Source organism: Apodemus sylvaticus, chromosome 16 (assembly GCF_947179515.1).
Source record: "Apodemus sylvaticus chromosome 16, mApoSyl1.1, whole genome shotgun sequence".
NCBI classification, from domain to species: Eukaryota; Metazoa; Chordata; class Mammalia; order Rodentia; family Muridae; genus Apodemus; species Apodemus sylvaticus.
The window spans coordinates 3,653,120-3,670,109 of NC_067487.1; the positions used below are offsets into that span (position 1 = coordinate 3,653,120).

General features: G+C 46.1%; 1 protein-coding gene across 1 annotated transcript in view; it reads right to left on the reverse strand.

Moving 5' to 3' along the window:
- LOC127667084 (palmitoyltransferase ZDHHC11-like) overlaps positions 1 to 14,654 on the reverse strand; it is a 28,480-nt gene extending 13,826 nt beyond the window's left edge. The window contains exons 1-5 of the mRNA XM_052160117.1: positions 14,352 to 14,654; positions 5,563 to 5,741; positions 4,730 to 4,831; positions 2,364 to 2,488; positions 144 to 299 (exon numbers count right to left, since the gene is read on the reverse strand). Coding sequence (XP_052016077.1) covers positions 144 to 299; positions 2,364 to 2,488; positions 4,730 to 4,831; positions 5,563 to 5,741; positions 14,352 to 14,654 — 865 coding nt within the window. The remainder of the gene's footprint in view (positions 1 to 143; positions 300 to 2,363; positions 2,489 to 4,729; positions 4,832 to 5,562; positions 5,742 to 14,351) is intronic.
- Positions 14,655 to 16,990: the final 2,336 nt, after the last annotated feature.

Below are 16,990 nucleotides of genomic sequence, written 5' to 3' on the forward strand. Positions count from 1 at the left end.
GCTTCTGAACATGAATTCAGTTCTTTCTGGACTTGCTGGCCTTCTTTTGGTATCTCTTTCCTGTAGTCTGTCCTTTTACTATGAACCCATTTCTGGCAAGGCTTCCCAATGAACTAAAGTGGCAAGACTAGAGTGGTACATACTCAGGTAGAAGTGGAAGATGAGCAGGTGCCCGAGCAGCACAAAACTGGCAATAGCTAGCAGCAGTACCACCACTGCGATGGAAAGGACCATGGGGGTCTTCACAGGCAGAGGCCACAGTGAGAGGAACATCAGCCATGTGTTCTCGGAGCTGATCTCTATGAAGACAGAGAGACATGTCCATCCAGCACCTATCCAAACTGCAGCACCTGTGGTCAGGTAAGCAGAGGGATAGCACTTGCTAGGGTGAGTGAGGACAGCCAGACAAGGGGTGGGTTTGCTCTGCATTTGCCATACTCTATGGGCCCACTGACTGTGGCTAGCACTATGATTCCCACTTTATGGATAGAAAGATGTTCCTGAATACTGGAATGCAGAGCCAACCCCTACTCTTCCCCAAAGCCTTGATCTTTATTTCAGATCAATCACCTCATAGACATCAATTAAGACCAAGCCCTCTTGGTGCATTTCCTGAACACTGTTCACTATGGCCTTTAAGATAAAGACTATACAGGGTTTACGGGACATGGGGTTTCCAGAGCTGTATGGTAGAACAGTGGAGGAACAGACCCAAGCCCAAGCATGTTGACCCATATCACATTCTACAATGGTGCTAAGCTCTTTCTAGAATGAACTCCTATGCAAGCAATCTGAAAAGAGAATACTATATGCTGCCTTGTGGGCTGGGCCACCAAATGCCAACTCACAGATGTCCCTTACTCAGTGATGACATGGTGAACTCTAGCCCATGAGATGCTGAGCTCAGGCCATGGACTCTGTAGGGTTCTGGAATGGCAAGCCAGGAAGTGATCTCTACTCCTACTCAAAGAATCATAAGTTTACTCCTAGGAGAGATGTGCTCCATTTCTCTGCACCACATCTGATGTCATAGTCAGTGGCCCCAGCTGTGTCACCATACTCTGGTTTTCTCTATTCCTTTCCTTTTTCTTTCCTTTCCCTTTCTCTATTTGCTCAGCATGGCAATTGTTTAAGGAAATTTAATAACATTATTAACAAAGGGTCCATTTTTGTGGTTTCCAGATCATGCTAAGGAGTAACAAGAATTCCTAAGTAGTTACAGGGGATACAGAAGCTAAGGTCCTTCCACATGGATTTCACAAAGCTCTTTCTTAAAAGAACATTCGGTCATGTTGGCTCCATGGATGCCCTAAGACAAGTGACACTCAGGTCCTATCCTCTCCTATAGCAGGGCTGTGTAGATGCCTATGGTGCTTGGAGCAGAGGTGGAGTGGTACCTCCCTGTCCCATAGGATAACCAGCAAAGGAACATCCCACTTCGGTCATCTTGGTGCTGTTGTAACAAGTGATCATAAGCTGGTGGTACTTAAGCTATACAGTAATCCTCTCATTTCTGTAAGCCACAAGCCTGAAGTCAGAGTATCCTCTCTGTGGTTCCAGAAGATGGCCCTTCTATCCTCTTCCTTCTCTGAGTGCTCCTGAGCTTGTGGTCATATTGCCCAGCCTATGAGTCCTACCTCCATAGGTCCTTTGCAAGTCTGTATTTACTCTTGTTTCTCCTGAAGACACTGGCATTTGATTTGGGCATACAAGAAGCCTAGAATGAGCTTCTTAACTCAGAATTCCTAACCATATCCACAGAGACACTTTTTTTCAAATAATGTGCAATCTCATGTCTAGGTCAAGACTTGGATACATTTTGGAGGCCATATTCAAACCAATCCCTTTCCTTCTTGCTTGTTTCAGACATTTATGTTATGGGTTTAAACTTCTGGACCTATTTAATAATAGAATCACTGAGCTTCCCCTCAGAATCTGTGGCTAGTCCCACTCTCTTCTGTTCCTGTCTACAAGTAGTTGTCTCCTACAATATAGGCACTTGCCAGCCAGGCGGTGGTGGTGCATGCCTTTAATCCGAGCACTTGGGAGGCAGAGGCAGGAAGATTTGAGGCTAGCCTGGTCTACAGAGTGAGTTCCAGGACAGCTAGGGCTATACAGAGAAACCCTGTCTTGGAAAAAAAAAAAAAAGATAGGCATTTGCCTTCTCCGGCCAGCACTGCTAAATAGTCCACTGTCTAGGTGCTCAAGACTGACAGAAAGGTCAGGGTATACCTCACTCTAATCCCTGGTCTCAGGACAACTGGAGAGTGAGAGAATATAGATGGGTCGAGGTGAGGCCTGGAAGTCTAATGCTCAACACATGGGAACCAGGCAGTAGCAGTCTCTGAGCATCAGAAGGGTACCTTTATATCGAGGATCTGTGCGAAGCTCATTGGGGTTGACAAAGTACTGGATGAAGATGTACGATAAGATAATCATCACACCAAGAAGCCCAACTGCAGCTGAGGCCACAGAGCAGAAGAAGAACCTGCATGAGAGAATTCTGCTCAGAGATGAGAAAGTGGGAGGTTAGGACGGACTAACACCCAGCTGAGCACATGAGATCAACACACAGACCTGGTGTGGTAGTATGGAAGCACAGAATCCAAAGTCTTTTGGTGTCTTCTCCACCCTCCCTCCTTGTGTTCTTTCTACCATGTCTTTCATATACTCTAAGTAGATTCTGGTTCATGATTGTATTGCTCCACGTTTCTCATAGCCTTCTACCTGAGCCCTCGTGTCCTTCCATTCTTCAGTCTAGATAAGAATGCCATTCCCATCCAATAGGAAAAATTTAATCCCCAATATGTCCCAAGATAGCAGACTACATAGGTGAACAGAACATCTTTCAGCAAATGTGCTCTAATCATGGCCACTTGGGAATCACAGCCTTTCTTGTTTTCTTGCTGTCTTTGATTTTGTTCTTGTTCTTGTTGATGCTGTGCCTCATCCTCTTCTTTTTCTTCTTCTACTTTTTTCTTCTTCTTTTCCTTCTTCTTGTTATCCTTCTTATTCTCCTTGTTCTCCCTCTTCTTGTTCTCTTACTCCACCTCCTGATTATTGTTTTTCCTCCTCTTCTCTCCCTCTTCTTATTCTCCTTCTTCTTGTTCTCTTTCTTTCTTGTTCCTCATCCTCTTCTTTCCTCCTCTTCCCTCCTCCTCTACCTTCTTTATTCCCTGCCTTCCCATACATTGTGTTGAGCTTCTCCAGACTTTATCGTACCCCATTCTGCAATATCCATATGGCTCCCTGTTTCTTAGGACTCTGAGATGGGCTTCTATTCAATTCTGGGGCCAAATTATATCAAAATGTCATTGAAGGGCAAGAGATGTCATTGAAGTGCCCAGGGGTTAAGAGTACTGACTGTTCTTCCAGAGGACCAGGGTGCAATTCCCAGTATGTACATGGTGGTTGATAACTGTAACTGCAGTTCCAGGGGGATATGATGGCCTCTTCTTGCCTCTGAGGATAAGAGGTACCCAGACATACATACAGACAAAACATCCACATACATGAACTAAAAATAAAAATGTTTAAATGTTTTTTAATGCCATTGACTCCACTCGTGCTCTCTTGGGCTTTGGAGAATGAGGGGACATGCCCATTAGTGAAGATGCTAAGAATCAGTGCTAACTAGTAAGAATGGGTGGTGCCTCTATCATCCTCTGCTCTTCCCCTGACACCAATTTTGACACAAAAAGGCCATATCTCAATGCCACAGCAAGTGTGCTTTCTTCTGCCCTCTCCCCACTAGTGGGCAGACCACACCTTACCTATTCAATTTGCCTTCCCAGAAACTGTCTGGTTAGCCAAAAAAAAAAAAAAAAAAAAAAAATCCCATAATTCTCTGTGACCAGGCAGCATGAGGCTCTCAAAGGGACAGTGGGAAAGAATATCCTAGCTAATCCAGTCACTTCCAGAACCATGGTGATCACTTGAAGGCCACATTGGGATGCCTAGTAACAGTAGTTGTTCCCTGGATGGATGGCAGAAACATCAAAGTCCAATGTGTTGTCAGGGCAGGGGAAAGAACGGGGTTGATGTAAGAGGCTACTATATCCTGTTCATCTTCAGGACTCACAGGACTGATGGACAGCCTAGGCCAGTGGTTCTCAACCTGTGAGTCAAAACTTCTTTGGCAAACCTCTAGCTCCAAAAAATATTTACATTACTATTCATAAAGTAGCAAAATTATAGTTATGAAGTAACAATTAAAATAATTTTATGGTTGGGTGTCACAACAGCATGAAGAACTGTACTAAAGGGTCACAGTATTAGGAAGATTGAGAATCACTGATTTGTACCCTAACCTGATGTCCAGTAGCTCTCTGGATTCTGCATTCACAAGCAGAGCAATGCCTTTCGATGGCCTAGATGCTTGCACCTTTGCTCAAGGGTCTAGCCATTGTTCTCCATTTGAGGGCTATGGCATTGAGAAGGTAGATAGTCTTGAAGTAAGTTTAGGAGGCTATACCAGGATTTGACCTACTACCGTTCATGATGAGCACTCTATTTATGGACTTTTAAGAACAGCCCCACCACACACATATCAAACCCAGCAACACACAAGCACTAAGCTCTGCCATAGCTGGGAATGGAGACATGGCCCAAAAGCCATCCTTTCCCTGTGCTGTTCCCCCTCCACTCTGTCACATGCCACCTATTCCTATGAATCCCAGGCCACAGATCCCTCTTCTAGGTCACAGCCTTGACCCTGTGAGTGCCTCACCAGTAGTTTCTCCTGCCCACACAGTTGTTCAGCCATTTGCAGTGGTGGTCAAAGCCAGAGACACATTTGTTGCAGGAGCTGCAATGTTTGGCCTTTTTGCTCCTGGAAGAGAAATTGGGAAAAACAGCTTGTTAGCCCCAAATTCACCATGGGAACAACATGTCTACCATGAAATGGTGGGTGGGGCCTCCATCTGAAGACAGTGGGGAATTGAAAGTTTGTAGAAAAGACAAGGCCATCTTGGGAAGAGGAATGAGCCTGTGCCCATGGGCATTGCTCCTGGAAGGTGGACCCAGGACTTCCCTATAAGTAGACTTGTTTGCTAGATGGGAGCCTGAAAGTTTTATCTAGGAGTTGAAGGCTGGTATTTCACCCAGTGCCTACAGTGCCTTCCCGTAGCCAAGTCAGTGTGCTATCCTGCTCAGGTTCTGGAGACTTTGGACCTCACCAGGCATCAGTTGACATTGCCTTCCCTCCTCCCCAATTAGAAATGTGAGGTTTATCAGGAAAACCACAGGAAGTAGCATACTTGCCCCCCCTGCTACCACCACAAAGAAGGGCCTATGTGTACAAGATGTCCTGAGAAAGTTACCACTGGGCCTCAGACTGCAGCTCCTCACACCAAGGGAGAGAGGTACTGGGAACTGGGAGGCAGGACTGTCAGCCTATAGGGTAGGGCAGTATAGTGCAGCCCACTAGGAGGCTGTGAGCACATGACTAAGCCCTCCATGGAGTGCCACAAAAAGCTAGTGCCCAACAACACCAGGCTCATCTGGGCAACTGTGGGGCTATGGGTCAACAGGACTCTATACCCGAATTCCTACTCCACTCACACGGTAACCTCACACAGGTGGCAATACTGGTTCTGAATCACATGTGCATGTTTGGACCTGTCGAAGGTCGGCACAGGCTCCATGTAGTCCTTTTTGAGTCGGACATTGGTGTCAGCTGGATCGATGGTAATTGCGATCAAGTGCACGATGAGGTGGAACGTGAACACCCCACCCATCACCTGGGCTGTCAAGGAACACACAGCCCCGAGCCTGACTGACATGGGGAAAAGTGTCACAGTGGGACAGACAGTGTCAGACTAAGGAAAGACCCTGGGATTCCTAGTCATTGATGTCTGCAGCATCTGAGAGCATATCCCATAGAGACACTCACTTTAGAGAACCAGACAAGCCAGCTAACTACTGGTCAACACGTGCACAAGCTGTGAAATCTTATGTGGCCAGGAACAAGGAAAAGCCTTCAGAATAGTAGTTTATATCTTGGAATGATAGCTTCAGATGCCCAAAGTGGTTCATCTTGTGGCAGGTGTTTCCCAGATGGGAAAAGCCTAGGATATAAGTGGGACTAGGCCAGGCCAGACCATGCAGTATATATGGGCTCCATTAGCAATAGAGTTACTCTTGGCCACAATACAGGAGAAAACTATGTTCACCAGAAACATGAAGGTTAGGCAGTGGTTGGAGGATACTCTCCAACCTCAGCTTGAGTTAGAGATTCAAGGGACACAAGACTCTTAGGAACCTTTGGATTGTGTCCATCTAAGTCTACATAACCACAAGAAGAAGGTCTTTGTCCCCTCCATCCCTCCTCCTGTCTCTGGGTTAATATACAAAATGAGGTACTGATTACAGAGGGTCCACTCTCTTGCCCTGATTTCTGGGCCAGGTAGACCAGCATTTATGGCATCTCTAAACAAAGAAACAAAGTCCCATGCCTCACAGCCTAAGCTTGGGCCAGCAGGCAGGCTATGTCCAGGCAAGAGAAAGTTCATAGGCATATACAAGAGGTTCTGTGGGGATTTTAATAGGACATGGATAGTTAACTCAACAAGAAGTCCCTTGTCCCAGCTCTTCTAAGAGTTCAGGGTTGTTGGCCTGGCTTGTGGTGCTGATTTCCAAAGTCATCCTGAATGCTAGGGTTGGGTTTTGTGAACATGTGTTGGGTAAGAACCCTAATGAAGGTCACAAAAGAATCAATGATATAGGTAGGGTAAGCCTGTGAGAGGCCTGTCTGCTGACCCAAACCCTGGTACGGGTCCTGTCTTGCTCACCTCAACTTCCAGCATGAACTGGCCAATTCTCAGGATTCTGGGCATGGGCACAGGACTGAGAAGCAGGTTCAGAGCACAGAGAAATGACTGTGAGGAAGACAGAAACTATAGTCCAGGAGGACCAGAGTAGGAGCTGGTGCAGGGCTGTATGTATTGTGGCAGAGGAGGCTTTTACTGCCTGTTCATTTATAGAACAGATTGCAGCTATAGTATATGTCAGTGGGGCTGGGCACAGGGTCACTTACAGCTGTTGATACTACCATGACAAAAGCATGGTCCAGCAACTGTTCCCACTCCTTGAAGCTAATTTGAGGGCTAATGTGCTTCCCTCATGGTGATGGGTAGTAAGGAGCATGTTCAGGACCTGGAACATTGGTAGGTGAGGGTCAAGGACATAGGAAGTCTTATACTGGCTGGACTCTGTCTCTTTTCCTGTAACACTAAAAAATACCTGTCCTAATAGAAACCAGTCAGCAGGTAGAAAGCCCAAGAGGCATTTTGAGGAGCCAATGAGGTAAGGCTGCCATCAACTGCTCAGGCCCTCTGTGACCACACCTCATGATGCCCTCCAAACCACTAGCATTTATACTTATACTGTTGGGGACACCTGGGACACTGGCCAATCACGGGGAGATTATGACTGCAAAGTAGTTCTCAGGGTACAACTGAACCAGGTTCCCTTGTACCTGAACCTGCTAAACTGACCCTAAAGGACAACCAGTCCTCAACCATCACATGGAGTACCAGGAGGCCACCCTAAAAGCATTTATCTGTCACAAAAGGCCTCTGGTCACAAAGGAGATTCAGATCTCAGACACAACCTTCAATCTGTCCCACTAGAACATAGAGCTCTCCTACAAAAGGCCAAGTTACAGCACGTCTTTTATCACATTCTCCTGTGCAAAGCTTGTCCAGGAACACTTTGCCAGAAATTTTTTTTACTACTCAGTGATATCCCTGTCACCCATAGGAATCATGCTGGTGACATTACTATACTATATTTTGCCTCAGAAGACCTGGCTGGCCACTCCCATAACACACACCAAGGTGACATTTCCAAGGGGGAAACCCAGAAGAGAAAGTTCTTCAGGATCTGCCCCTGTCTTCTCTAGAACCTTGTCTCAGTGGATAACTAAATGTGTAAGAAGCAGGGTGAGGTGTCCTCCATGGAGGCCTCCCTCCAACTCCCTCTGGAAGTTTCCATGTGGGAGCCTATGAGAACCACAGCTGGCTGGAACATTCCCTAGCAACAATCTGTGTTTAGTAAACAAACAAAGGAAGGGCGCCAGCTCAGGACACCACCCTCCTCAGCCTTCTCGAACTAGTGACCTCTCCCTTGTCCTGTTTCCGCAGGAAGAGGGGAGGCCCAGGAGGAGCCAACATTCTAGTACTGTCTGGATTCATGATTCCTCCAGGGCAAATTCTGTGGCTGAGCTACAATAGCAGCCTAAGACACCCTGCTTGATGCCCCCCCACCCCCCACCTAGTTCACACTGCCTTGGCACAACACAGGACTCAAAGAAAGCTTTCTAGGCTAAAGGTTTGATATTGCACCATGGGTCCTGTTGGCTAAACTGTGTTTGTTATCTAGCCCCTTGTCAGAAGGGAAGGAGTCCCACTGGCTTCAGGACCCTCAGAAGTCACCAGCCTGGCAGACCCTTTCTTATCTGAACCACGAGAAGGATCTTCAGGTTTTTCTCTGGCCTCAGAGTTTCCTTAGATCTTCTCTGCGGACGTCCTGGCTCTTCTAACCCAGCCCCTCACTTCCCAGCCCCTCACTGTGCCTAGCAGGTGCTAAATGATGCTGGTGCCCTCTAGTGGCTGAAAACTAGTACTAGTTTGAGCATAATGTCAATGTAGCCAGGCTAACAAAAGAATTTCAAAGGTAACATCCTGACCTGAAAAGCCAAGAAAGCTGTAGTGTCTCTGAACAACAGCTGAGACTGAACTACCAAGTGGGTATAGCAGGGCTCTGGGGAGAAATGGAACTGAGGCATTTGGGTGTACGGCATAAATGGCCCACTGCAGCAAACACAAAACCACCTGAAAAGATCCAGGGCCAAACAGGGCCAAGTTAGGAATAAAAAGATGAAAGCAATGATTATCAGGCAGTATGTGTCTCCTAAACATATTCATATCCTGACACCATCGTTGGCAGACCTCATTTGCAAGAGTCATCACAAACCAGGTAGACAAGGCCACTGGGAACAATCTCATCCACTGTAATCACAGACCTTATAAAAATGGCAACCGTAGACCAACAAGGTGATTCAGCAGCTCAAAGAGCTTTCTGTGGAAGCCTGACAACCTGAATGCTGTGGCAGAGAGAGAGAGAGAACCAACTCCTCAAAGTTGTCCTCTACAGGGATGGAGAAGAAGGCTGTTCCTAACTGTGTTGTCCGCCTGTGGAGCCTGTCCTTGGGCTGCCTTGTCTGGCCTCAGCGGGATAGGATGTGCTGGGTCCTGAAGTGACTTGATGTGCCAGGGTGGGTTGGTACCCAGGGTGGGGGCTTCTCCTTCTTGGAAGAGAAGGGGAGGGTTGTGGGGAGGGGCTGGGTGGGGCGGCTGGGAGGAGAGGTGCAGCTGCAATCGGGATGTAAAGTGAACAAATAAATTAATGGGAAAAAAAGAAAATGCTGTCCTCTAAACTCCACATACATGCTATGGTAAATGGAAAACACACACACACACACACACATACACACACACACATTTTTTATGGGAAACACAGCAGACTGAATTCCCAAGGCAGAAGATGGGTCAACACCAGAAGAAGACTGCATTCCCAGGCCATGGTAGTACTGGGTGACAGAGTCACCAGTGTCATTCGGGCGAATGTGGCCCTGGGTCAGTTTCATTTTAGACTGCTACCCCAGAACTAGGAGAAATACATCATCTCTCGCCCAAGACACCTTGGATAGCTCTGTTAGGACAGCCATATGTCTCACACACATTATTCCACAGTACTGATGGAAAGATATAAAAGAAAGGAAGCAAGATGGAAAGTAGGGAGCAGGGAGGAAAGCCCTCCTTTATAGGGCATAGGTGGACATGTTCAGGAAGAATGGTGGCTCTAGAGCTTTAGCACTGACTGTAGCTAGGCTCCCACAGGTATTACACCCAGAGGGTTGTGATTTAATACCTGTATCATACTCTTGCTGAAACTTCCTGGTCAACCTAACATCTCAGAAACGCTACAGCCAAGTTCAGACTGGCAACTGCCATGCTCCGGTAAGGAGACAGAGAGGCTCTATCCCTACATTCAAGACTCAGAGCTGACCAGATTCCGGGTTTTTAAAACTTGCATAAAGGATGTTTGGGAGACATTAGAAATTGCTGAGCTATTGCATGTTTTTCATTCACGCTAAGGCATTTAGTGAGGATGCCATGTCTGGTGTTGCATAGACAGAAGCAGGGCATTGAGCTATGGGCTGATGAGTTTAGCATCATCTATTCTCCCTAATCATGGTTGTGGGCCCAGGAGGCCAACTACTTATAATAAAGAACACACAGGAACTAAGGGCATTGCTTTTCAACTCTGTAGACCTAGGGGGCTTGAGGGCTCTTGGTTAGAGGAGACTACCCCAGACAGATGCTATTGGAGAACAGAGTGTCTGGGTGTTAGGACACAATGGAGGCTCAGTATGCCAACAACAAGGTCTGGAAATTCTGGAGGACCAAGGAGGGTACAGCAGGGTTTCTGGGCTCCATACTAGGTATAGTGAGATGGGTCACCACTCAAAGTTGGAACCCATCACCCTGATGAGAAGAAAGTTGGTGGGGTGCTGTGTATTTAAATAGCATGACTCAGGTAGCTACACCTTTCTGTCTCCCTCCCTTGTAGACATTTGAACTTCCACGTGGTTTAGTCTCTCATAGTTCAAATGCCCACTCTATTCTGTTGACTGGATAGAACCTGGGCTTTAGCAAAGACTCCTTCTGGAAGAGGGTGTTGCTGCCTATTTGGATCCTGGGCATGGGAAAGCCAGGGATCTGAAGCTATTCACTGCACCTGTAGTTGATGCCTGCAAGTCATTCACAGCCTGTCTCTCCCAGACAAGACTTGATATTGTAAGATCAATTGAGCAGAAGTGTGTCCAGGGTTCATGTTTTGGATATATGTGCCTGGAATATGTGCATATTAGGGTACATGTGCCAGGGTTGTGCGGAGGTGGGGGGATGTTCTTGGTCACAAGTGTGCTTGGGATGTACATATGCCCTGGGCATGTGTGTCTGGAATATGTGTATATATGCCTGGAATGTGTGTGTGCCCAGAATGTACATACATGGTGGAGGAAGTCTTTGCAGGATGCATGTGTGCCTATGATGTGCATGCTGGGATGTATATGTGCTCAGGGTGACTGTACCTGGGATGTAAGTATCCAGGGTATATGTATGTCCATGATGTCTGTCCCAGGATGTGTATTTCCAGGGTTGCACATTGCCCGGTGTCTGTGGTCTCACAGTGTACCTGCCAGAGGCATCTTTGGTTTATCTCTAAAAATAAGAGCACATGAGCAACTGGTGTTGGCCTGCTCCGGGAATACAGGCAATGAGGGGCCTTCTTAGTTATGATTTCTATTGCTGTGATAAAAACATCATGACCAAAGCAACTTGGGGAAGAAAGGGTTTATTTCATTGTACATTTCCAGGTAATAGTCCATCACTGAGGGAAGTCAGGGCAGGAACTCCAGCAGGACAGGAACCTGGAGGCAGGAACTGAAGCAGAAGCCATGGAGGAACACTGCTTACTGTCTTGCTTATTACAGCTTGTTCAGTTTGCTGTTTTATACCGTCCAGGACAATCTGGCCCATGGAAGGCACTGTCCACAGTGAGCTGGGCTTTCCTACATCAATTATTAATAAAGAAAATGACCTACAGACTTGCCTACGGGCCAATACTCAATTGGGCCATTTTCTCAATTAAGCTGCCCTCTTCCAAAATGACTCTAGCTGTGTCAAATTGACAAAACTACTGAGCACAGGCCCCAAACTTTCAGGGAAAATATAGTAGCATAAATCTAAGTATATGTTGAGGAAGCCAATGACCTGCATTTCCACTTACAGGTAAGAATCCTGGCATTAGTTGAAAGAAGGAATAATAAAAATAAAAACTGGAAAATTAAAGCTAGAAAGAGGCCAACAGTAGAGAAAAGTAGTAAACTGTGAAGGTGATTCTCTACACGAAAGCTAGGGTGGAGGTGCACACCTGCAATTCCAGCACTGGAGAAGCTGAGGCAGGAGGACTGGGTGTTAACAGTGAGCCAGGGTCACATAGAAAGATCCAATTTCAGATGAAAAGAAAGAGGGTGGGTGAGGAGGGAGGGGAAAAAAGGAAGGAAAGAAGGAAGGAAGGAAGGAAGGAAGGAAGGAAGGAAGGAAGGAAGGAAGGCAAGCAGCTAGCCAGTGAAGACATGTTATTATATGTCCTGAATGTAATACACACCTAATTCTAACACTTGAGAGGCTAAACCTGGAGGATCACAAGTTCATAGCCATATTGGGCTATACAGAAAATCCTGTCCCCCCAAAAAATCATATCCTTCAGAGACGAAATGAAAAGCATAGGAAATATTGTGAATAACTTTATTCTAAGAAATTTGATATTTTCTTAGACATTCTAAGAAATTTCATGAGAAACATACCTTACTAAAACGAACATAAGATGAAGCAGAAAATCTGAATAACTTTTTACCTATTACATTGAATTCATTCTCAAAAGCCTTCCCACAAAGAAGTCTCTAACACTATATAGAAAAGAACCAGCCACAGCTGAACTGGGAGATATTCTGCTCCAGTTTCTTCAATCAAAGACCTTAAGGTACCATACTGTGGGAAGCTTCAGGGTTCTGCACCTACAAGTTATGGTACAATAACTTGTAGTTACTTGTACTGGGTTCGATCCCCAGTACTCCCTGTAAAATAATAAAGAAAACTGTGGTACTGGTAATAGCATCATGGTTATGAGCATAAGAACCAGGCTCAATATAAAACCCAGCATTTATGTGTGATAGTTTCTGACATATGAGGGTTTTTTAGAGATGCTCCCCTGCACTTCCAGAGGACCCTGCTATACCACTCCTGGGCATATACCCAGAGGATTCCCCAGCATGTAATAAGAACACATGCTCCACTATGTTCATAGCAGCCCTATTTGTAGTAGCCAGAAGCTGGAAGCAACCCAGGTGTCCCTCAACGAAGGAATGGATACAAAAAATGTGGTATATTTACACAATGGAGTACTATTCAGCCATTAGAAACAATGAATTCATGAAATTCGTAGACAAATGGATGGAGCTAGAGAACATCATACTAACTGAGGTAACCCAGTCTCAAAAGATCATTCATGGTATGTACTCACTGATAAGTGGATATTAACCTAGAAACTTGGAATACCCAAGAAATAATCCACATATTAAATGATGTCCAAAAAAACAGAGGAGTGGCCCCTGGTTCTAGAAAGACTCAATGCAACAGTATAGGGGAATACCAGAACAGGGAAGTGGGAAGGAGTAGATGGAGGAACAGGGGGAGGGAAGAGGGCTTATGGGACTTTCAGGGAGTGGGGACCCAGAAAAGGGGAAATCATTTAATATGTAAATAAAGAATACATCGAATAAAAACAAAACAAAACAAAAAGATGCTCCCCTGAACATGCATGTGATAAATGAAAGACTTGCCAGTTCTAACTGCTGACATGGGTGACTGTGAAATACTACTGTATCCAGTTTCAGCAAAGCTGACCCCCAAGATGTGACAGTACCTGCCCTGGCTCTTGTAACAGTCACTCGGTCCCGTGTCCTGCAAGGTCCCCTTCCACTACTCACATATGCCTAGTTCTCCTAACTCCTAGGACCTGCGGAATGTCGTTCAAAGCAAAGTTCTCTGTAGAGCCTACACCCAGAGTATGTCCTCACTAAGATAAATGCCACCCAGGCCTCGCCTATGGCTTGTGGATGCAATTTCCTGAGCATAGGCTCGCTCTGCACCAGCATGGCACTGGCTCTGAGTGAACTTATCCCTAAGGGCCTGGTTCCCTGATCAGATGACCACTCTGATATACACCATACCATGAGGACGTGCGTATAGATATAGGTCTTCCCACTGCCCCGAGGAACCATCCTTAAAGGCCTGTCTGGGAGCAGGGCTTCTGGATAGTTTCCATGCTTTAGCAATGAACTCTATAGGGCTACCCAAGCACACTAGCAGGCTGTGGGTCAGTGGCAGCCAGGCATATGCTTCTGAAGTCCTTTCTTATTGGCTACTCTGTGAGTCAACAGAGAAGGGCCTCTCTGTACACTGTAAGAAAGATGTGACTGCAGTCTATAGCTGCTTGCCTTTCGTTGGATCACCACTTTCAGGGTCCCACTTTTTATCTAGCAGATTCTAACATTCACAATAGCAAGAACACTTTCTATCAGGAAATATGGGGTCACAGGGCTGACTTCAGGGCCACAGGAACAAGTAGTCTAGGCAGAGGCAGAGCCCACTGCATAGGTGTCATAGGCTCAGGGCCACTTCTCTTGAAGACCTTCAGAAGCCCTCCCCCTTCCAAAAGACATGTAGCCCAGGGGCCCACCCTTCTAGTACAAAGGATACAATATTGGCAGCATATTTCCAGCTAGTTTGAAGAAAGGGGATGAAGATCCCAAAGGTGACAATGGACATGGCCAGGTAGGTGGTCCAGGATATTGCCTGAAAGGAGTGGAGGGGTTGTGACCAGCCATTCACCCTAGACAGAGGGCGTGGTAGGAGCTTCTTCACATTGTTTTCCTGGGCTTCTGGGAGGACTCGGTTTTTGTTGATGCCACAGATGTTCATCTGAGAGACAAAAAGGGCACAAAGCTGTCTATTCTTGGGCATAGAATGAGTGTCTTGCAATACCACTTGTCATTATCAGGAGGGTCACCAGAACCTGGGCCAGAAGCTGATATCTATATGACTAGGGTCAGCAGGGGATCCCTATCATGACAGGCAGGTTTGCAGCTTCTAAGATAGTGGGTACAAAGCTGAGTATGTCTATCCCACACCTCTGTGAGTCCAGATTTTCATTAATAGACTCCTTGGTTAGGTCAGATCTTCTAGAGTACCACTTCTCTCCTTGACACAATTCTGTCCCAAATGTTCAAGTGATGAATATTAGAAAATACATAAAGAGAACAACACTGAGGCTTTCTTACATAAGAACCCAAATGCATCCATTTTCATAGAACCCTACCTCCCAGTTCACTTCCTCCTAGAAAGGTGCTGCTGTAGAGGGAGAGCACTAGAGAGGGGTCCCAGGACAAGGAGAGCCCTGTACACTGATTCCACAGAGAAAGAGACCTGGTGGTGAGCCAACAAGATGAGCCCGCATCTTCCTACTAGTCCCAAAGTTTAGCTTTGACGGTTGCTGTGTGAGAATGTACATATCACACAAAGCTACACACCACACATAGAACATACAGCTCCATAACACGCAGAGACCACCACTCCCTACATCATATGTGTGCACAACACAATTCTTAGGTCCCCTGCAATCCTCTTTTTTGTTACCTGGCGTTCCCAAACTATCTCCTTTGCCTGGCTCTGTCCATATTCTGCCTGTGATACCTGTCAGTGCCCTGGCTTTCCTCAGAGTTACACCTCACCATCTGAACTGGAGTTTCTTCATTCATTCCTCTCATAATAGCATAATTGATCCTCTCAAAACTTGAGGACTAAGGATGTGTGTGACTCTGGTAAGCTATGAGCTGTGATCTTAGATTCAAGAGTCAGTGGTGCTGGGAGCTTCTAGCATCTGTGACTCTTTGGCTCAGGTTTCTTGCTTCTATACTCTTCACTGTAGGCTTCAGTGTGGGACCCTGCCATGACTACTAACACAGCTATAGCTAACATTCCCAGAACGTCTTACATGTTACTCGCGGCCATGGATTCTGTCTTTGTATGTGGCCTTAGGTACCTCCCATAATTCTCTTTGAACTGTCCAACCCTGATGTTATCTATTCATCCGGATTATGATTTCCTTTCAGTGCCCTTATTTCTCAGGAGGAGCCTTCCCAGTCTTGAATCTCTCATTGTATGTCCCCTGGAGAAATTCATCAGACAGAAATCTTGCCAGTCCTAAGAAACCAAACAGGTTATATGATAGCTGGGGTCTCCAATGGGCTGAGTCCCCACCTGTGAGGCTCTCATCCAGGGAGTTATGAGATGAAAAATTACTGCCTTTGGACAATGTCTACTCGGCATTCTTACCTCTACCATCAGGTTGAGCAGCACAGGCCAGACACTTCTTGCTCAGTGCTGACATGTTAAACAGTGGTGGGGCATTCCCATGAACAAAGCAGATACGGAACACCTCAAAAAGGAAGGTTCCACAGCTCATAAAGCCACAGCCCCTGCAACCAAGGAGATTACCTACCGTGGGCTGTGGAACATAACAGAGATGTAAGACCAGTGGGTAGGATAGATAGGATGGAAATGGAGCTAGATGGTTCTCATAGAGGAATTCTGAAAGGCAGAGCCCAGCTTCATTACACACTGGAGACTGAATTGACTTTACATGAGTTTTAACTAGAAAACAATTGCAATCTATTAGATGAAGGCAGTTGGCTTGTGTGTGGGCCTCTCTGATAAGCACTGCCAACTCTAACATCTCTACATTTAATCACCAAGATTTTTTTGCTGTAGAAGCTGAGGTGCACATGCTTCATAGAGAAACACAAAACTCTAAGCCTGACAAACTACCCTGCAGACTGCTCCTCTCTGGTGGCCATGGTCTGGATGGCCCAGTAACACTTCCTAGACTATGGATGCTGAGTGGTAAGTTGATGAAGCCCCATTCTCTCCTGAGAATTTCCAAATACAATACTACTGAAAAAATTTTCCCTCCATGTCTCAAATTTTAACTTATTTGTGGGCTTCCAAGATGATGTGAATGCTCCCAGAATGGGCTAGCTGATGCACACCTGGGACTGAGATAGGATAGACAGAATACAACTCTTTCCATTCAGTCCCTGTGGTGGCATCCACTACCATAAGAAAGCCACCTGCAGGCAGGATGTTGTGATAGCTGCTCTGTTGCCAGGTGCCCACAAAGCCCAGGGCCCACAAAGCCCAGGGCCCACAAAGCCAGAATTAAAACTTAAATTCTACAGTTTAACCTGAATCTGCTATCCAGAGTATACAGGGAGCATGTGATTCAGAGAGTGAAACATACT